The sequence below is a fragment of the Salmo trutta genome, chromosome 24 (assembly GCF_901001165.1).
Source record: "Salmo trutta chromosome 24, fSalTru1.1, whole genome shotgun sequence".
NCBI lineage: Eukaryota > Metazoa > Chordata > Actinopteri > Salmoniformes > Salmonidae > Salmo > Salmo trutta.
In genome coordinates, this window is record NC_042980.1 from 39,977,355 (window position 1) to 39,998,798 (window position 21,444).

Consider the following 21,444-nt stretch of genomic DNA (forward strand, 5'->3'; position numbering starts at 1 on the left):
ACAAATAACCCCTATTACTGGTCAGGACGTGACAGTGACGGAGCTACAGAGCTGTTTGTCAGACCAGGAGGCATCCCGAAAATCGGTCATCTCATGAAAACGTCTGTAGCATCCGAACGGTTTGGCCAACAAAACTAATATGACCACTCCATGGAAAGTTTTACTCTATGACCCCCACAAGTGGACTTTTCTGAAGGTAACCTGGTACTGTTTTAAAAGATGTATGGAATTAGTTTTGTGCCATTAAAAAAAGGGCTTAAATATGTGTCCCAAAAAATAAAGATATTTCCTGATTTTTAAATTTTTATATCTCCTAGATACAGGACAGACACTTCAAAACCTTGTTACTTATTATTTATTTTTTGACTCTCTGCATTGCCATTTATGAATGTGTAATTTGAATCATTTCAGTGAACTATATTAGTAAAGGCCAAATTCTATATTTTATCAAATTATTTTTTGTATATATTTTTTATGATACCTACAGGGGTCTTAAAATTGAAAATCAAATAGCTAAATGACCCATGGTATCCATGGATGTTTTGGGGTTAATGGGCATGGAAAAGAGGCTAGAAAAGCCTATGGTGACATGTTAGTAACACAGCCAGGCACAGCTTTAGGAATGAGTCGTAAAATGGTAAACTATACATGCTCTGGAGTTTCTTTTTATTTGACATGGTAAACATTGTGTGGTTGAGCATATGAATCCAAAAACAAATGTTCTCACACAAAGTTTCACATTTCTTATTGGAATGTCTACTGATGATCCTCATGCTCTGAACATCTCTTGAATCACGTTACATTACTCTAATCGATATACAACAGACTAACATTAGATGTCCATTCTATTTCCAGCCCACTAATTCCAGTCCATCTATTTCCAGACTATTATTAGATGCCTATTCTATTTCCAGTCCATTAATCCAAACAAGTCTTTGTTAATCCAAACATGTCTCCCAACCCCCCACAAAAAACCCTGGATACTAGGTTTGATTGAACAGTGGTCCTTAATCTGGAGAGATTTTATTGATTGATCAAATTAAAATCTGCCGTTAAACTCCCAGCAGCCTTACTGTAGCTGGATGGGAGGGTAAAATCCCAGTCCTATTGTTGTATTAACTCATCCCTAATCTGAGTTGTTCTGTCTTAATCACATCATTATTTGACTTGACTGCGGTCTGGTTTGGCATGATGCTAGAACCCTGAGAACAGGCCTAGCTGTCAGCCCACTGTGCTGCGTGACTATGATGCTAGAACCCTGAGAACAGGCCTAGCTGTCAGCCCACTGTGCTGCGTGACTATGATGCTAGAACCCTGAGAACAGGCCTAGCTGTCAGCCCACTGTGCTGCGTGACTATGATGCTAGAACCCTGAGAACAGGCCTAGCTGTCAGCCCACTGTGCTGCGTGACTATGATGCTAGAACCCTGAGAACAGGCCTAGCTGTCAGCCCACTGTGCTGCGTGACTATGATGCTAGAACCCTGAGAACAGGCCTAGCTGTCAGCCCACTGTGCTGCGTGACTCCCTTATCAAATCATCACTGTCTCCACCCTGTGCCCCGGCACACATTTAGTCACAACACCACTTTAATCTGGGCAGAGGGAACATTGCAGATCATATCCCCTCTACAACGTGATTCTAATATACACTGTAGTGGGGATTTTCACTTGTCGATAATTATAATGATTATAATAATTATGATCGCGGGGCCTTAGTAAACAGATGCCAACTTGAGTAAGCAGATGCCAACTTCTTTCTGAGCTCTAGGAGCAACCTAGTCCTAGTCTTTCTTCAGTAAAAGCGCACCAGTATCTCTAATAAAAAGCTGATGTTTATAACCACTGTATATTCCTATGCACTACCATGTTTATTTGAATCCACCCTCAAAATACTCATACTTTGTGAGATGAATGTAAGCAAAAGGTTAAGTTTGACATACAGTATGTATCTGTTAATCAGTGATATGGTTTGTTTTGCAACATCTGTGTTGTGTAACATAAGGTTAGGGTTACTGAATGAAAGTCGTAATCCTAAAACTTTCAAATCAGGTCTGTGAAATCCCCTCTCATCTGCACTGCAGTATTAACCAATCCTTCTCTGCTGTCCATCTGTCTGTCTCTCTGAGAAACTCATCTGGGATTCAGCTAAATTCATTTTAAGACATTTTGGGCTTTATCATTTTGAGAAAAAGATCTTTGTAAATATAAACAAACCTCTGCTTTCTCTTGTTTTTTCATTCTCTTACCTTCCCCTCTATCTCCATCACTCCTCCATATGTATCTCTCCTCTATTCTCCTATTTCTTTCTCTCTCTCTTCTCCTCTTCTCCTCCCTCTAGTCTCTGTCCTGTGCCTGTTTCCCCAGGCTGCGCTGACTCTGTGGGCGTGTGCACGCTCCTGCCCAGCCTCTTGCACGTGCACGCTGGAGAAGAGCTGCAGTGTGTTGTGTGACCGCTCAGGCCTACCCGACCTGCCCCGGGAGTTCCCCTGTGAAGCATCCTCCATCAACCTGGACAAGAACAGCCTTAAGTTCCTGTCTGAGAGGGCCTTTGGTACCCTGCCGTCCCTCAGGTCCCTGTCCCTGGACCACAACAACATCTCCTTCATCACCCCTGGGGCCTTCAAGGTCAGCAGCAGTGGTGTAAAGTGTTAAGTAAAAATACTTGAATGTACTACTTAAGTAGTTTTTTGGGGTATCTGTACTTTACTTTAATAATTTATTTTCTCTGACAACTAAAAGTACTTATTCCATTTTGAATGCTTAGCAGGACAGGAAAATGGTCTAATTCACACAATTATCAAGAGAACATCCCTGGTCATCCCTATTGCCTCTGATTTAGCGGACTCACTAAACACATGCTTTGTTTGTAAATGATGGAGTGTGCCCCTGGCTATCTGTAAAAACAAAAACAAATGATGCTGTCTGGTTTGCTTAACATAAGGAATTTGAAATGATTTATACGTTTAGTTTAACTTTTGATACTGAAGTATATTTTAGCAATTACATTTACTTTTGATACTTAAGTATATTTAAAACCAAATACTTTCCGACTTTTACTCAAGTAGTATTTTACTGGGTGACTTTCACTTTTACTTGAGTCATTTTCTATTAAGGCATCTTTACTTTTACTCAAGTATGAAAATTGGGTACTTTTTCCACCACTGGTCAGCAGCAACATCTTGACTTGTATTCCCAAAAATGTAATAAATGTAATACTGTACTTGTCCTTTTCTACTAGCACTTTGCTAATAACTATTTTATTGAGGGAAAATGTACTTACTACGACTGTGATATGTAGTTGGCTCGCATAGCTATCTTAAGAGAGTCTGCTAAAGAATAAGAGAGTCTGCTAAATTAGTAAAATGTCAATGGTAAGTGGAAAAGTTTGGTTACAGGTCAGATACAAAGAAACAACATCGGTGTACTGTACATGTACTGTACACACACCTAACAAACACACAATCAAAAAGAGATCCATTACAATCAAGATTACAAGTTGTCTTTTTGCTTGAGATTATGTCCTTTTCTTCTCCTGATATACTGAGCATTTGGTTGATTTAATTTTTTCAGTATTTTTGATCATGTTTTGACTTCTCTTATTGCTGTATGTGAACAGTTTGGAGTGTATAGAATATATGATTATTATACTACTAACACATGTATTATTATGATAATTCTCTAGGGTCTGCCCAACCTAGTGGAACTGAAGATGGCCCACAACGAGTACATCCGTTACCTCCACACCCGCACATTCACCGGGCTCAAACGCCTGGTCCGACTGGACGTGGCCGACTGTAACCTCTTCAACATGCCCGACCGGATTTTTCTAGAAAATTATGCTCTGAAGGAACTCTTCTGCTTCCAGAACAACTTCCGAAGGATTCCTGGAGCGTTCCGCGGGATGGAGAACCTGACCCACATCTACCTGGAGCGGAACAAGATCGAGGCGGTGGCATATAACTCTCTCCTGGGCCTGGGGAACCTCAGGTAGGTCGCTAGCTGTAACTCAGAGAGAGAGAAAGGAAAGGCAGACTCTCAGGTAGGTCGCTAGCTGTAACTCAGAGAGAGAGAAAGGAAAGGCAGATTCTGTTCACTGTTGGCTGCTTTTGGCAAGAAGTTCTTTAAACATTTCAACCATGTTGATCTTTGTTAAATTTGTACAGTTATAAAACCTTTGAAGCCAAATTGGTGCAAAGACAAATAATGTCAAAACATTATAACTAGCATTATCAATCCATGTATTATCTACGCGTCCCCAACCCATTGTGTTTTTTTTGTTCGTTTATTTGCATTGTTCACAACTTATTTTTTTAAACTTATTTTGTACATAATGTTCCCGCTACCGTATTGTTATTTTACTGCTATTTTACTGCTGCTCTTTAACTACTTGTTACTTTTATTTCTTATTCTTATCCATACTTTTTTAACTGCATTGTTGGTTAGGGGCTCAAAAGTAAGCATTGTGACTAATACAATTTGATTTTATTTTATTTTTGACAAACTTCTTGGTGAGCAGCAAACATTGAGCCGACATTTCTTTCTCTCTTCGTCTGGATAATTCATTATCCTGTTCTTTTTAGATGTGCATAATCACACTTCTCATTTCCCAAATCCCGTCAGGTACCTGAACCTCCAGGAGAACCGCATCAACGTGATCCACGACCAGTCCTTTCAGGACCTCCTGCGCCTGGAGAACTTCTACCTCAACGACAACCTGCTGTCTGAGCTGCCTCGGGTGGCCTTCAAGGGCCTTAGCCGCCTCAAGATGCTCAACCTGGGGGGCAACCAGCTCACCAATATCTCCAAGACCTGGTTCAGCGACCTGGTGGAGCTGGAGGTCCTCTACCTGGACCGCAACCGCTTGGTCTATATTGAGGAGGGCTCCTTTGAGAACCTGACCAGTCTGATCACCCTCCACCTCAACAGCAACAACCTCAGCTCCCTGCCCTTCCCCGTCTTCCAGCCTGTCTACTTCATCGGACGCCTCTACCTCTTCAGGAACCCCTGGGAATGTGACTGCTCTCTGGAGTATCTTAAGGAGTGGATGGAGAGTTATAAGTTGGTCCGGGACATCCCCTGCGCCTCCCCGTCCTCCGTGGTCGGCCTGGATCTGAGCGAGGTAGTCTTCGCCAGGGTGAATGGGTCGTGCCTGGATCCGGGGGAGCTGAACCTGACCACGATGTCTTCGGAGATCCTCTCGACCACGGAGAACCGTTTCAACAGCCTGATCTCCAAGCTGCTACAGCAGGAGCTCAGGGAAGAGGTGGGGAACGGGACGGAGAGCCTGAGGAACGGGACCCTGTTGGACCCCGCAGAGGGACTCAGCGCTGGGATCAAAGGGGCAGACGTCAGCCAATCACTGGTCTCATTGTTGGTGATGTGGTGTGTCTTCTGGATGACGATTGGCCAATCAGATGTGGATTTCCTGTTTGGGCATGTGACTGGGACCTGAGAGATGGAAGAATGTGGTTGTGTTTCGTAAAATTGGGTGATTTCTTCCCCCCATTGGGAGGAAAGCTGTTTTGAATGAAGAACGCTACAGACAAGCCAATCTTTGTTGGATGTTTGAGTATCTGACTGTCCAATAAAGTCTTGTGGAGTATGTGAGTTTCCTGCTGATGAAAACTCACATTTGTTGGTTGTTCATCCTTCGAAATGAAAGGAATAAGTAATACAACAGGTTCAGATCACATGGATACAGGCTGAACTGAGAGCGTGGCTCATGTAAAACACTGAACTGCTTGATATTTCACAGCACATATTTTGTCTTGTACTATGCAGAATGCTTGTTGTATTGAAACCATGGATTATTGCAAAGGTTTAGATTTCAATACCTTCCTTGTGTTAAATAACATTCTCTAATGAATGATAGCATTCATTCATATTATATAATATTTAAAACATGAATGTGTTCCCTGTAACATTAATAAACATTATTCTAATTAATGTAAATGTCTAAACGCTTACAGGTCAAGTCATCAGCGCCTTTATATACTCGACAGATATTTTCCTCCCTCATTCTTCTTGTTTTAATCATTCAACTCAGTAAATGTAGACTGTGCAGCTTTTCATAAATGCATTAATCTTCTTACAGCATGCTCCTCTTTGCCTTGTAAGCCTCTGTCTAGTCTAGCACAATTTTACAGAGGGAGTTTATCATTGCGTTTGCCTCTTATGGACCTGATTTCCCTTATGTATATACAGTATGTTGTAGTCAATAGGGAAAACGATCAAAAAGACAGAATGAACTGCATTCTTTGGGATGATCTACAGTACTGTATTGACTGTCACATGACAATGTATCAATAGACTATCAAAACACTCCCTTTTTGCGTTAGATTTGTACTGTTGATGATGCAGCATACATTTCATACACAGTCTCTGTGCACAGTAAATATGCAATTTTGTATACGGGTGTGCATATTAACACCTATCTTTTTGTTTAAATAGGTACAACTATTCATGATTTGATATGTATAATTTGATATGTTTCCTATGATCACAATGTTTGCTAAATGTCACTTGCCAAACCAGTGATTTAGTTAAATGGTATTCGTTGGCATAATATAATTTTTAATATTGACCTTACTCCTTCACAGAGCGATGTATACTAAACTCTTAACACACGACTCTGCTCCTACACATTATTTAGGGCTAGATTCAATCTGTTTCGAGGAAGATCCTTGTTATAGCACAATGAAAGTGTAAAGGTCATTTCCGATTGAGCCGACATATGCAGCGCGTACCGTGAATGCGGTCTCTGCGAACACTGGAACATTGCCTTTAAATTTCAATCACCCTATAGAGCCGATCTTTCACGCTATGGATTTAATCTAGGTCTTAGATTTCCTTCCAACAGTTTGAACTTTGACCCTGATCTGCTTAGGATGTCCTTTTAGCCTAGTGGAAATGTCAACCCACCCGGTGAAGTAATGGTGAATCTGCTGTTAATGTGAGATGAGGTCTAGGGCTATGGGTGACAAACTACTGGAATGGGCTGGACGCTGCAAGGCCATGGTGTCATATTAGATCACTGTGATTTACTTTATGTATTATTACCATGTATTATATAATGCATTCATGTATTTATTTAATGTATTAATGCTGGTGTTATTTTTTAAATTATAAACTGCTGAGAGTTAGGGATTATATTTCTCCCTTTTTGTATTTGGACTGAACCACTAGGGAACTGGATGAGGAGGGCGATGTTGTGGCCTGACTGTGATCATGATAATGAGCTAGGTGGAGTTTTCTCCATTTTACTTGCAACCGTCCAGCTCTTTCTGATCTAACCCTAAGGGGTCTTCAAAAAGTGTCTAAGGTTTAGGGGTTAGAGGTTAAGTGGGAGTGAATGTGCGATAGAGATGAACTGTACTGTGGGGCTTAAAGTAAAATGAATGACTGATTATTGAGAGACGCTGCTTATGAACCTGAATAAACATCATGTTCTCTCTCTCTGTGTGTGTGTGTGTGTGTGTGTGTGTGTGTGTGTGTGTGTGTGTGTGTGTGTGTGTGTGTGTGTGTGTGTGTGTGTGTGTGTGTGTGTGTGTGTGTGTGTGTGTGTGTGTGTGTGTGTGTGTGTGAGTGAGAGAGAGAGACACACAAACAGGAGCAGGTTACATTTTCAACACATGAAAGGAAATATATTTTAAAAAAAAATCATTTTGAAGAACTTTATCATTGTAGATTATTTTACACTGGGGCAGTCATACATATAACATCATCAGTCATATTTCATATACACAGTTATTCAGATACACAAACTGCCTACTGTTCCTTTGCAAAGCCTTCACCTTGCAAAACGTAGTGTGTACACATCCTTTTTGATCCAGAATACAAATCAGCGTTAATCTATCATTGATTAAACTTAATTAAAACATTAGTACTCTCAGACGACACATTTCTGAAATGGCAAAACAGGAATCAGTTGTAATTTGATCCCCTCCTCTTAATTTTTTTATACAACAAATCAAGATTTTTTTTTTTAACAAACACATCGATCTCGCTCGCTACTATGGTCGATTTGGAAAAATCTGTTGTTTTTAGAAATGTCGTCTGAAATGCCAAGGGATGTGCATAGGCTTCAAGGTTATTTTTGTTGGTTGTTATTTCCTGTTCCCCTTGCTTCCATTGGTCGAGTGGAGTCTTCCAGACGCGTGGAATGTTGGTGGAATGTTGGTTTTCAGTAGAGAGGAGGTTACAGCAGGACACTGGGAACACTGATGGACTGACCGACTGACGGACAGACGGCATGTAAGCTTGCGAATGTCCAACATGCATGAGACCTCATTCAAATCTCTAAAACATTTCTGGATTCGTTTAGAAGAGACAGTATCTTGTGGAGGTGTGAGTGTGTGTCTGCAGGGGAGAGGGGTGGGGGTGGCTAGGGTGATAGCATATACAGTCAAAATGAAGCAAGATCAAACTGAACTACAATACATGAATAATAACAGAGTGAGCTTAGAGAAAGACAGAGCATGATTATGTGAACAAAGTTCACAATAAAGGCTAATACATAGTGCTGAGGGATTAGTGCTTTTTTTAGGTCGGGTTGGTTTTGGTTCGATTCTTAAAAAATAATCACAGTTTTCGATTTCGGTTTGAATTATTATTATTTGATCATGAAATGCATTCTGAAATAATGAGCTTTTTTTTGTTGCATTTGAATGGAAATTCCAAAGCCAAAAATTGTGAACATTCAAATTGCGAAAACATAAAAAAATATTCCATTGTCTCAGTCAGGTCCACATTGAGTAGACATCATAGAAAAATAGGAAATTACTCTGAAGTAATAAAATATTTCAGTTGTGTATATTACTTGGTTTTTATTTGATGACGTTATTATTTTTCATTCCTCAAAGTCATCTTATCGCTGTTCAGACAGTAGCAGTCAGCCAGCCAGATAATGTTATCTCTGTACTCCCCATGTCGTTCTGTCTTTAGTCATCCTATTTAGCTAGGCTAGCTGTACAGCTGTCTGACAAAATCCTTTTACTAGTTCTTCAAATAATATTTGCTTAATGAAAACTACAACTCCCTTCAGCCAAGTGGCCCACATAGTTCTTGAGTAAGTTTCTTTTGTGAATTATTTGATTTCTCTCTAGAGAAACAGTGCATTGGGTTCACAAAAAAATGAACTAAATGGAATTCAAGTTATTGAACCGACATCTTGTTGAAAAACCAAAAATCACCCGAAATGAATCTCTCAGCACTACTAATAAAGGAGAGGAGTAAAGGATCAATAAAGAGGTGTTGAGCGCCAGATAAAGGGAGGCTGGAGTGTTTGTGTGGTTTTCTTCAGTCTGTCCAGAGAGAGAGAAAGAGAATATGCAGGAAAAGAGCTGCAACACAGAGACAGCTGTCACATCGATCACACCAACAGCATCATTGCGCAAAATGGTACGCAGCATCATCTGGATATGTGTGCAACAAAAGTTCAACATTCACCTTCTGCTCCCATTTCTGTCAAGCCGTCTAGCATGCATACGTTCAATGTACCCAATGTATTAACCACACAGAACGCATTACAACTGCCTCTGCAAAACAATGCTGCAAGGCAAACGCAGCGTACCATTGGAAATGAATGTACTTCTGGTGTACGGAAATGCAATGACGCTGTCGGTGTGATCGAGGAGAAAGAACTTCAACATCCATGAAGGATGGGGTAATGGGGCCAAAGCCAGTAACATGATGCAGAAGGCTGCAGTGCACTACGTGGGGAGGAGATATAGTACTGTCTCTTTAAAACAAACTTCTACAAAAATGTTGCCTCCTAGCTAAAACAGACATGACTATATCTATTTGTTAATTTTGTTTATACAACACATCGGCTAGGTAGTGTGTAAGGGCAGAATCTCATTGGCTGCTGCAGGTCGTATGCAGTAGTTGGAGGATTTCAATTGGCTGCTGAAGGTCATGTGCAGTCCACAGAGGTTTCTGATTGGTTGAGGTGCTTTTCTTTTCCTGAAGGAATGATGTGAGTTTTTCATAGTGAATAATAGAGGCCTCAAGTGGCCAAAAGGTCCTATTAGCATGGGCAGCTAAGGGCTTCCACCATGCTTCGGCCATTTTAAAGTAGTCAAAGTAGTCAACTGGGTGGAGATTCCTATGGGTTGTAGCCTCAATGGTGCTGCCCATGCTGTCACAGATGCGATAATGGCACAGCTATAAAGAGGACTCTTCTTTCTCTATGGAGTTTTCGCAGAGATGCATTGCTGAGGAGAGGGAGCTAAAGAGGAGTCATTGGGGAGGGGAGGGGTGTTGTCCATAAAGGTCCAGTAGGACAGAGAGGAGAGGAGAGGACAGGAGAGGAGAGGAGAAAGCAGAGGAGAGGAGAGGAGAAATCAGAGGAGAGGAGGAGAGGAGAGGAGAAAGCAGAGGAGAGGAGAGGAGAGGAGGGCTTTGTGTTTTTTCCTCAGTAGACCCAGGACACAGGGATCCACTGTGCGTTGGTACAGACCAGGTCTATAGCCTCCTCTAGGTGTCTGATGGTCTCATCTATCTCGTTGTTGATTATGGTCTGGTCAAAGTAATGGGCATAGGTCTTCTGGAGAATTTCTGACTCCTTCTGAAGATGCTGCAATGATTCGTCCTACAGAGAGAGAGAAAGAGGGGGAGGAACGAGAGAATGAGAGAGAGAGACATAATAAGACACAGACAGAGATGTGATGCCAATAAAGCAGTTTTAAATTAAACTGACAGAGAAAGAGTGAGTGTATAGAGTGGATGAGTAGGGATTCAGGACAGTTCTTTGGTAGGCCTGGCCCTGGTGTCCTCAGTGAGAGGAGACTGGAGGAGAGAATTGAGCTGGTTTACTGAGGTAATATTACCACACAATAGACCACTGACTATGGGTTTTCTCTACTCATACTTACTGGCAGCCTCCTGCACCACCTGGGGAGCTGAGAGCCAGTCAACCGAACGCAAGAGAAACGGAAAAATAGAAGTTCACAAAGACAGCATGCAAAAATAAACCAGTGAAGAAAGCGATGAGAGAAGAAAAAGAAAATGTCGGAGTGCAGAAAAAAAGAAGAGTGCCAATAGAGTACCACAGTACGAGTCATGATACCCAGAAAACCTAGCGGTCAAACAGGGAAGTGGTTCCAGTTGTTTTTCCACCTTTCATTTTTCCCATAGGGGATTTTAGAAACACTTCAAATAAAGGGCCGTGTTTCGTGTAGGCTTACCCTGGCGTGACATTTTGATAACCGTGTAAATCTCTCTAGGACAAGGTGACTTTTATTAATATATTTGCCTGTATTTATCCCCCAAAAACATGGCTATCATAAAGAACTACAAATGCCATTAATGATCTGGACGAAACTGCCGAATCGAGGCAAAGGTAAGAATATCTGGATTAACTATCTAATGTTAGCTAAATGTAGTAATGAATAAATAGGCTACATTTCCTTAAATGGAAAATTCTGTGAACTGTCTTGTGCAAGTTTTAAATGGACACAAAACCTGTTAGCAAAGGTGTCAGTTAGAGATGACATGCAGGAGCTTGCAGGGATTTACAGTTTTGTATGTCTACTTTGATGCTAATTAGCATTTTCAAATCTGAGAGTAAATAGAGCCGAATATATTGATAAAAGTCACCTTGTCTGAGAGAGATTTACATGGTTATCAAAACATCACACTAGTGTAAACCTACACAAAACACAGCCCTTATTTTAAGTGTTTTTAAAATTCCCTATGTGAAAAATGAATGGTGGAAAAATGATTGGAACCATTTCCCTGTTGAGCGCTAGGTGTTATAGGTGTTATGACACCTCCACTTTGTGGCTATATAGCTGCAGTGTCCCAAGTTGACTGTGTGTGTGTGTGTGTGTGTGTGTGTGTGTGTGTGTGTGTGTGTGTGTGTGTGTGTGTGTGTGTGTGTGTGTGTGTGTGTGTGTGTGTGTGTGTGTGTGTCGGTGTGTGTGTGTGTGTGCGCCTGAGAGTGAGTGAGTATGTTACCTCATTGATGCCAGGGGTAATAGTTGGTGCGGCGATGAAAACAACATAAGGAGCGAACTCCGCTGTCCGCAGGACCTTCAGGGCCTAATGGAGAATAGGTTACAGTTCAGCTGGGCTGTTTGTATGTGAGAAGACCTGCCTGAGAAGACCCTCGGCTTTCACTAGCACACATGACAAAACACCTAAGTTATTTAGAATGTTTTGTTCACACTGTAGAGATAGAGGACTCTAGTGCCCAGACGCCCGTTTAGCATGGGCAGTGCCATTGAGGACTTTCACCATTTTGAAGTAGCCAACTGGGTGGGACTTCCTATGGGTTAAGGAAGGATCACATAATCCATCCAGGTCATCAGGAAGGATCAGCCAATTAATTACACTGGTGAGACAACATTCCATAACTGAAGGTGGCAGTGAATTGCCAACCTTGGATTTACACCTGTTTAAACAACTCACTCTAGGTGGCAGTATGCACCCTTTCGGTTTGTTAACCAACTCATATAAGTAGTAGAAGAAGAAAATGGACTGCTTCAAAATGGAGATGACCTCAATTGCGCTGCCCATTCTCTCACAGACGCCATAATGAAACAGATACAAGGTTGTGTCCTCTAACTATCTCTATGGTTCACACAAACACACACCCACCCCATATACATACACACACCCACCCCATAAACACACACGCACACGCACAAGCACACGCACGCACACACACACACACACACACACCCACCCCATATACATACACACACCCACCCCATAAACACACACACACACACACACACACACACACACACACACACACACACACACACACACACACACACACACACACACACACACACACACACACACACACACACACACACACACCTGTGGCTCTACGTCCAGTATGGAGATGAGTCCCTGCTCGTGGATCTGGCGGAGGGTCTCTAGCCGCGTGCCGTACATGGCGTCCTCGTGACTACCGTACTCCAGGTAGTCATTGTTACTGATGTCCTGCATCATCTGGTCATGTGACACAAAGTAGTAGTTCTTCCCATTTTCCTCGTCCTTCTTAGGAAGTCTGGTTGTATCTGGGGGAGGGTGTAAGGTAAAGATGAAAGAGAGGAGGAGGGTGTCGGGGAGGGGGTTAAGTAAGAACGATAATCACAACGGATGGTCAAAGTGAGTGAGTGAGTGAATGAGTCAGTGTGTAGTAAGTTTATGTTAAGATGGCGCCGAAGAGGATGGCTGACGTTTTACATGCTCCTAACCAACTGTGCTATTTTATTAGGTTTTTTTTTAACGTTGTTTGTAACTTATTTTTTTTACTTATTTTGTACATAATGTTGCTGAAACTGTCTCTTATGAGCAAAAATAACTGGACATCAGAACAGCGATTACTCACCACGAACTGGAAGAAGCTTTTTTTCTTTAACGAGTCCAACGAGAAGGATATACTGCTTTCCAGGGAACAGGCCCAAATCCCCGTCATTTGCATGAAGAAAAGACGAAGGAAACGGGGCGCAGGTCGGGCTGCTTTCTGAGAATCCGAGCGAGTAAACTCCCACTGCCATCCGTTCTACTGGCTAACATGCAATCATTGGAAAATAAAATTAATAACCTACAATTACGATTATCCTACCAACGGGATATTAAAAACTGTAAAATCATATGTTTCACCGAGTCGTGGCTGAACAACACGGATACGGATAATATAGAGATGGCGGGACTTTTCATGCACCGGCAGAACAGAGAAGAAGCTACGTCTGGTAAGATGAGGGGTGTGTGTCTTTTTGTCAATAACAGCTGGTGCGCGACATCTAATATTAAATAAATCTCGAGGTATTGCTCACCTGAGGTAGAGTACCTTATGATAAGATGTAGACCACACTATCTACCAAGTGAGTTCTCATCTATATTATTCGTAGCCGTCTATTTACCACCACAGACCGATGCTGTCACTAAGACCGCACTGAATGAGCTCTATAAGGCCATAAGCAAACAAGAAAATGATCATCCAGAAGCGGCGCTCCTAGTGGCTGGGGACTTTAATGCAGGCAAACTTAGACCACATTTACTCCACACACAGAGATGCATACAAAGCTCTCCTCCGCCCTCCATTTGGCAAATCTGACCACAATTCTATCCTCCTGATTCCTGCTTACAAGCAAAAACTAAAGCAGGAAGTATCAGTGACTCGCTCAATATGTAAGTGGTCAGATGACACGGATGCTACGCTACAGAACTGTTTTGCTAGCACAGACTGGAATATGTTCCGGGATTCATCTAATGGCATTGAGGAGTACACCACCTCAGTCATCGGCTTCATCAATAAGCGCATCAACAACGTTGTACCCACAGTGACCATACGTACATATCCCAGTCAGAAGCCATGGATTACAGGCAACATCCACATTGAGCTAAAGGCTAGAGCTGCCGCTTTCAAGGAGCGGGACACTAATCCAGACGCTTATAAGAAATCCCGCTATGCCCTCAGACGAACCATCAAACAAGCAAAGCATTAATACAGGATTAAGATTGAATCCTCCTACACCGGCTCTGATGCTCGTCGGATGTGGCAGGGCTTGAAAACTATTACAGACTACAAAGGGAAGACGCGAGCTGCCCAGTGACGCGAGCCTACCAGACGAGCTAAATGCCTTTTATGCTCGCTTTGAGGCAAGCAACACTGAAGCATGCAGTGAGAGCACCAGCTGTTCTAGATGACTGTGTGATAACGGTCTCGATAGCCGATGTGAGAAAGACCTTTAAACAGGTCAACATCCACAAAGCCGCGGGGCCAGACAGATTACCAGGACGTGTACTCAAAGCATGCGCGGACTAACTGGCAAGTGTCTTCACTGATATTTTCAACCTCTCCCTGACTGAGTCTGTAATACCTACATGTTTCAAGCAGACCACCATAGTCCCTGTGCCCAAGGAAGTGAAGGTAACCTGCATAAATGATTATCCCGCCCCGTAACACTCATGTCGGTAACCATGAAGTGGTTTGAAAGGCTGGTCATGGCTCACATCTACAGCATCCTCCCGGATACCCTAGACCCACTCCAATTCGCATACCGCCCCAACAGATCCACAGATGACGCAATCTCAATCACACTCCACACCGCCCTTTCACACCTGGACAAAAGGAACACCTACGTGAGAATGCTGTTCATTGATTACAGATCAGTGTTCAACACCATAGTGCCCACGAAGCTCATCACTAAGCTAAGGACCCTGGGACTAAACACCTCCCTCTGCAACTGGATCCTGGACTTCCTAACGGGCTGCCCCCAGGTGGTAAGGGTTGGCAACAACATGTCTGCAACACTGATCCTCAGCACTGGGGCCTCTCAGGGGTGTGTACTTAGTCCCGTCCTGTACTCCCTGTTCACCCACGACTGCGTGGCCAAACATGGCTCCAACACCATCATTAAGTTTGCTGTTCACCGACAACGATGAGACAGCCTATAGGGAGGAGGGCAGAGAACTGGCAGTGTGGTGCCAGGACAACAATCTCTCCCTCAATGTAAGCAAGACAAAGGAGCTGATCGTGGACTACAGGAAAAGGCGGGCCGAACAGGCCCCCATTAACATCGATGTGGCTGTAGTGGAGCGGGTCGAGAGTTTCAAGTTCCTTGGTGTCCACATCACCAACAAACTATCATCGTCCAAACACACCAAGACAGTCGTGAAGAGGGAACGACAAAACCTTTTCCCCCTCAGGAGACTGAAAAGATTTGGCATGGGTCCCCAGATCCTCAAAAGGTTTTACACCTGCACCATCGAGAGTATCCTGACCGGTTGCATCACTGCCTGGTATGGCAACTGCTCGGCAGCTGACCGTAAGGTGCTACAGAGGGTAGTGCGTACAGCCCAGTACATCACTGGGGCCAAGCTTCCTGCCATCCAGGACCTATATAATAGGCTGTGTCAGTGGAAAGTCCATAAAATTGTCAGAGACTCCAGTCACCCAAGTCATAGACTGTTTTCTCTGCTACTGCACGGAAAGCAGTTCCAGAGCACCAAGTGTAGGACCAAAAGGCTCCTTAACAGCTTCTACCCCCAAACCATAAGACTGCTGAACAATTAATCAAATGGCCACCTGACTATTTACATTGACCCCCCCCCCCCTCCATTTGTTTTGTACACTGCTGCTTCTCGCTGTTTATTATCTATGCATATTCACTTCACCCCTACCTACATGTACAAATTACCCCCGCACACTGACTCGGTATCGGTGTCCCCTGTATATAGCCTCGTTATTGTTATTTTATAGTGTTACTTTTTATTATTTTTAACTTTTGTTTATTTGGTAAATATTTTCTTAACTCTTCTTGAACTGCACTGTTGGTTAAGGGCTTGTAAGTAAGAACTTCACTGTTAAGGTCTACACTTGTTGTATTCGGCACATGTGACAAATAAAGTTAGATTTGATTTATTGTCTGTGAAATGGGGTAGGTGAATCTGTATGTGTGTGTGTGTTTGTGTGTGTGTGTGTGTGTCTTACGTGGGATTGGGTAGGCAAATCTGTCGGGGTGTTTTGTGATTAGTGTGTTCTTGATGTGTCTTCTGCCCACTCCATGGGCCCCTGTAGAAGAGAGAGCCCTCAGTCAGAAGTGAGAACACCATCTAGTACCCTTAGCCAATACAGCATTATCCTTTATAATGCCAGATGATATTTGTACCTAACAAGACTAGTGTTTTCCTCTTGAACGCAGGCAGTTTGACTACCTCTTCATAGGTGACGAGATCTAGTTGGTCGAATACTGGAGAAAGGGAGGCAAGGAAAGAGAGAGGGATAGTGAGACACTATGAAAGAGAGGTAAAGACCGACATCCAGAGAAGTGCATCTTACACTGGGACAACACAGGACCCTAACAGTAAGGTGAGAGAATGCCTGTGACAGTTAGTTGGACATGGAGACAATCATAGCCTGGGTACTTGAGTGTTTCAACATTCAACAACACTATATCGACATCTGGGAATGAGAAGGACAAGATGGCTAAAACAGAAACAGACTAGCACCCAGGCTAGCCATGAGATGAAGGGGTAGACATTTTGTCTGTGACAATTAGTGACAGTTATTAACAATTAGTGACAGTTATTGACAATTAGTGACAGTTGGGAGATAATTCACGATTAGGGAATGATCTATGATGTTACAAGGAGAGATAGAGCTTGATCTTCTCCCTTGGAGTCATATAAGTACAATGGCCTGTATGTCCTTAAACGTAACATCATTAAATCAAATAGCTAAATCACAGGAGTGATTTATTATAACCCAGTCTAAAGCCCTAATCCAATGAGATGAAGAAGAGAGATTTGTGTAAGACTGTTAACACATGACGGGTAAAAGATGGAGAATATTGTGTTTTCCTTCTGGTCTGATGTGACCTCTGTGACGATCATGACATTCTGTCAGCCGGTTATTGTCATTTAAAAGACTGCCGGTCTCACGATAATTGACCATTAATTAACATAAATAAGATTAGCGTCTCCAGGCCTCCATGCATACAAGTCACATACAAGCCGATAATGTGCACCTTTGGAACATCTACATTTAAAAATGCAATGTATGTGTGTTACGTTTGTGTTAATTTATATATAAAACGATGGATAGAAGAAGAGATGAATGAGAGAACACAGGACACGACACTCCTGGGTGTCTGTACAGCATACAGCAAAGAGCATATGTCCTTACCCAGCATACAGTGCAGGGTACTGCACATTACACCTCTACTGAACCTAACAGCTGTGTCTGACATGGGAAATACAACACTCAGTACGCCATGTACAGTACTCTCTCTGGAATAGAAGCTCTCTCTCTCTCTCTCTCTCTCTCTCTCCTCTCTCTCTCCTCTCTCTCTCTCTCTCTCTCTCCCCCCCTCTCTCTCTCTCTCTCTCTCTCTCCCCCCCCTCTCTCTCTCTCTCTCTCTCTCTCTCTCTCTCTCTCTCTCTCTCTCTCTCTCCCCCCCTCTCTCTCTCTCTCTCTCTCTCTCTCTCTCTCTCTCTCTCTCTCTCTCTCTCTCTCTCTCTCTCTCTCTCTCTCTCTCTCTCTCTCTCTCCTCTCTCTCCTCTCTCTCTCTCTCTCTCTCTCTCTCTCTCTCTCTCTCTCCCCCCTCTCTCTCTCTCTCTCACCATCTCTAACGGCTAAGGTTGACTCAATCTCTCCTGATTCCTCTGCTGCTCTGTTCTCTCATTGGCTGGCATGTGTCCTTGAACTTGTGCCGACCTTTAACCTTATGTACAACGTGTCACATTCTGAGAATGACGCTCAGGGATATCAAATGGGGATTCTTTCCCTGAGGAATATGTATGATGATAAAATTAAAATACCTTCATCTGAAACACACAACACCAAAATAAACTAAATATATGGGTGAGGAGGAAAACCAAAAAACACACACATGCAAATACACACACAAACTGCAAAGCTATGTTCTTTCTGTTTTGTGCTGGATCTCTGTTGCTCTGAGCAGGTGCAACAGAAACAAAACGGAAACGTTGGGAGTAGTGCTGAGCAATTAGTGCTTTTTGAGGGCAGTTCGTTTTCGGTTTGATCGTTCAAAAATAATCCCGGTTTTCAATTTTGGTTTCGATTATTTGGGTTGAATGCTGTAACAACACTGAATAAAACAATTATTAATACAAGTCCCATGATGGTAGTGACTGTCCATTACTGCTTATCACTTATTAACCATCATTTACTCACGTTACTTTAATAAAATATTTCAGTTGTTGAGTGAGTATTTTACATTTGTTTTATTTGATGACTTTATTATTCCATTCCACGTCATCATCTCTATAAAGCTGCTGCCTATGCTGTCTGACAAAATCACTATTTTAGTAGTTCTTCAAAGTAAATAATGTAAGTCATGCATTTACATCTATCAAGTAGATGTGCAATGGATTATGGTCATTGTATTTAATTAGCAGATTTTATGCGCTAAACTATATTGAATACTGGCCTGTTGGAAACTACAACTCCCTACTACATTGCACAGTTCAGGCTGAATCTGATTTATCTCTAGAGAAACTGTGCAATGTGTGCATTGAGCGCACAGGGAAAAAAAGAACAAAATGCAATTCAAATTATTGAACCGACGTCAGATAATTTGTATTTTGTAAACCAAAAAATAACCACAATTTCAGTAAATCGCTCAGCACTAGTTAGGAGTGACAGCTGGTCAACTGAAAGGTTCATAATAACGCAAATAAAAACAAATATGAGAGACAGAATGAGAATGAGACAGAAAGAGAGAGAGACAGACACAGAGAGAGAGAGTCAGAAAAGCCAAAAGAGGCGTTAGCTAGCCAGCTACTGTCACTGGTTGTTACTTACATGCAGAGAGGCCGTTTGGAGGGGGACAGCGTGAGAGATGGACAGGGGTTCAGTTACACAACAATATAGAAGTTACCATAGATACAGCAATACAACAATACAACTCTGAAGCAGCAAAGCTCTGATGCCCTGCTTTATATTACTAACCAAACAGAGTAGAATGAAGTTGCTCCCAAACACTGATCTAAGGCCAGTTTTTGTATTTTAAGATCAGGATTTGGGCAGGGTATACTGACCTGACCTTAGATACTGTATGTGTCTAAAGGGCAACTTGTACCCAGAGCGTCACACTCTGGCCTCTTGAGGAGGGAAAGTAGGAATGATTCATCTTTATAGAGTTAAAATGGGACCTAATCATAGGCCTCATACTGTGAACATGCTGCCAGCTATCCCCCACATCACCTCTCATTCTCTCACATGCTGCCAGCTATCCCCCACATCACCTCTCATTCTCTCACATGCTGCCAGCTATCCCCCACATCACCTCTCATTCTCTCACATGCTGCCAGCTATCCCCCACATCACCTCTCATGCTCTCACATGCTGCCAGCTATCCCCCACATCACCTCTCATTCTCTCACATGCTGCCAGCTATCCCCCACATCACCTCTCATTCTCTCCTCTACTGGTTGAGCATATTGATGAGTCTCCCCTAATCTGCAACCTCCAGGCCCACTTCCTTCCCCTATCCCCCCCTCCCTGTCCCTGTCCCTATCCCTATCCCTGTCCCTATCCCTATCCCTGTCCCTGTCACTATCCCCTCCCTGTCCCTGTCACTATCCCTGTCCCCTCCCTGTCCCTATCCCCCTCTCTATCTCTATCCATGTCCCTATCCCCTCCCTGTCCCTGTCCCTGTCACTATCCCCTCCCTGTCCCTGTCACTATCACCTCCCTGTCCCTGTCCCCCACCCTGTCCCTGTCCACCTCCCTGTCCCTGCTCCCCCTCCCTGTCCCTGTCACTATCACCTCCCTGTCCCTGTCCCCCACCCTGTCCCTGTCCACCTCCTTGTCCCTGCTCCCCCTCCCTGTCCCTGTCACTATCACCTCCCTGTCCCTATCCCTATCCCTGTCCCTATCCCTATCTCTGTCCCTGTCACTATCCCCTCCCTGTCCCTGTCCCTATCACCTACCTGTCCCTGTCACTATCCCCTCCCTGTCCCTGTCCCCTCCCTGTCCCTATCCCCCTCTCTATCTCTATCCATGTCCCTATCCCCTCCCTGTCCCTGTCCCTGTCACTATCCCCTCCCTGTCCCTGTCACTATCACCTCCCTGTCCCTGTCCCTGTCCCTGTCCACCTCCCTGTCCCTGCTCCCCCTCCCTGTCCCTGTCACTATCACCTCCCTGTCCCTGTCCCCCACCCTGTCCCTGTCCACCTCCCTGTCCCTGCTCCCCCTCCCTGTCCCTGTCACTATCACCTCCCTGTCCCTGTCCCCCACCCTGTCCCTGTCACTATCCCTGTCCCTGTCCCTGCTCCCCCTCCCTGTCCCTGTCACTATCACCTCCCTGTCCCTGTCCCCCACCCTGTCCCTGTCCACCTCCCTGTCCCTGCTCCCCCTCCCCCTCCTCATACGCATGTTGACATTTAATGTCATCAGTCTTGCCCTGGAGGCAGAACTGAGTGGTTTCAAAATTGTCTACATCGTAAAAATACATGAAAACAAACATCTGCTTTTTGGTCTTAATTTAAGGTCAGGGTTTGGCATTAGTGCTAGCTGCATGGTTAAGGTTAGGGTTAGGTTTAAAATCAGATTTTATGACTTTGTGGCTATGCTAACTAGTGACCACTCTGCAGAGCTGCTTCCAGTACATGAGTCATCTCTTTAAATGCCAACCTGCTCCTCATACACCCAGCTGTGCCCGATACCCAAATCAACTCCCATAATCCCTTGGGAACAGCTCAGTGCAGTTGTAGGCTGACATGTGCAAACATCTTTACACAATTAACTGACAAAAAAAGGAACTCTCCCAACAACAAAATCTATATAATACCCTCTCTCCTCTCCAGGCTTCTCAGTGAACAGGACTGGTGGAGAAGCTGACAGCTGATCTCTGGTCAGTGCTGCTCTGCTGTTACTGGTTACTGTTGTCATTTGAGCTGCTCCATAGATGCACATGGCAGTGTCAGTTTCTCCTGCACATTGACCCTGGCCTGGTCT

General features: G+C 43.5%; 2 protein-coding genes across 11 annotated transcripts in view; one reads left to right on the top strand and one right to left on the bottom strand.

Moving 5' to 3' along the window:
• The first annotated feature begins 622 nt into the window (after window positions 1-622).
• nyx (nyctalopin) lies at window positions 623-5,812 on the top strand. Its single transcript, XM_029710722.1, has 4 exons — window positions 623-637; window positions 2,365-2,625; window positions 3,683-3,987; window positions 4,621-5,812. The coding sequence occupies exons 1-4, from the start codon at window positions 623-625 to the stop codon at window positions 5,450-5,452; spliced, it is 1,413 nt and encodes a 470-aa protein (XP_029566582.1). The 3' UTR covers window positions 5,453-5,812.
• Window positions 5,813-7,619: 1,807 nt separating this feature from the next.
• The window catches only part of LOC115161305 (peripheral plasma membrane protein CASK-like), a 224,508-nt gene continuing 210,683 nt past the window's right edge, over window positions 7,620-21,444 (bottom strand). For 7 of the 10 annotated variants that reach the window (XM_029712184.1, XM_029712182.1, XM_029712186.1 and 4 more), the window contains 5 exons: window positions 16,632-16,712; window positions 16,454-16,534; window positions 12,829-13,031; window positions 11,959-12,042; window positions 7,620-10,591 (listed from right to left, as the gene is read on the bottom strand). In XM_029712184.1, the coding sequence (XP_029568044.1) occupies window positions 10,415-10,591; window positions 11,959-12,042; window positions 12,829-13,031; window positions 16,454-16,534; window positions 16,632-16,712 (626 nt within the window). In that variant the 3' untranslated portion in view covers window positions 7,620-10,414. The remainder of the gene's footprint in view (window positions 10,592-11,958; window positions 12,043-12,828; window positions 13,032-16,453; window positions 16,535-16,631; window positions 16,713-21,444) is intronic. The other 3 variants (XM_029712187.1, XM_029712190.1, XM_029712188.1) reach the window with 1 other exon arrangement.

Bases quoted from the DNA above. Each gene is read 5' to 3' on its own strand.
- nyx (XM_029710722.1), top strand. The intron at 2,626-3,682 runs GTCAGCAGCAGT...ATAATTCTCTAG, and splicing joins TCACCCCTGGGGCCTTCAAG to GGTCTGCCCAACCTAGTGGA. The intron at 3,988-4,620 runs GTAGGTCGCTAG...AAATCCCGTCAG, and splicing joins CTGGGCCTGGGGAACCTCAG to GTACCTGAACCTCCAGGAGA.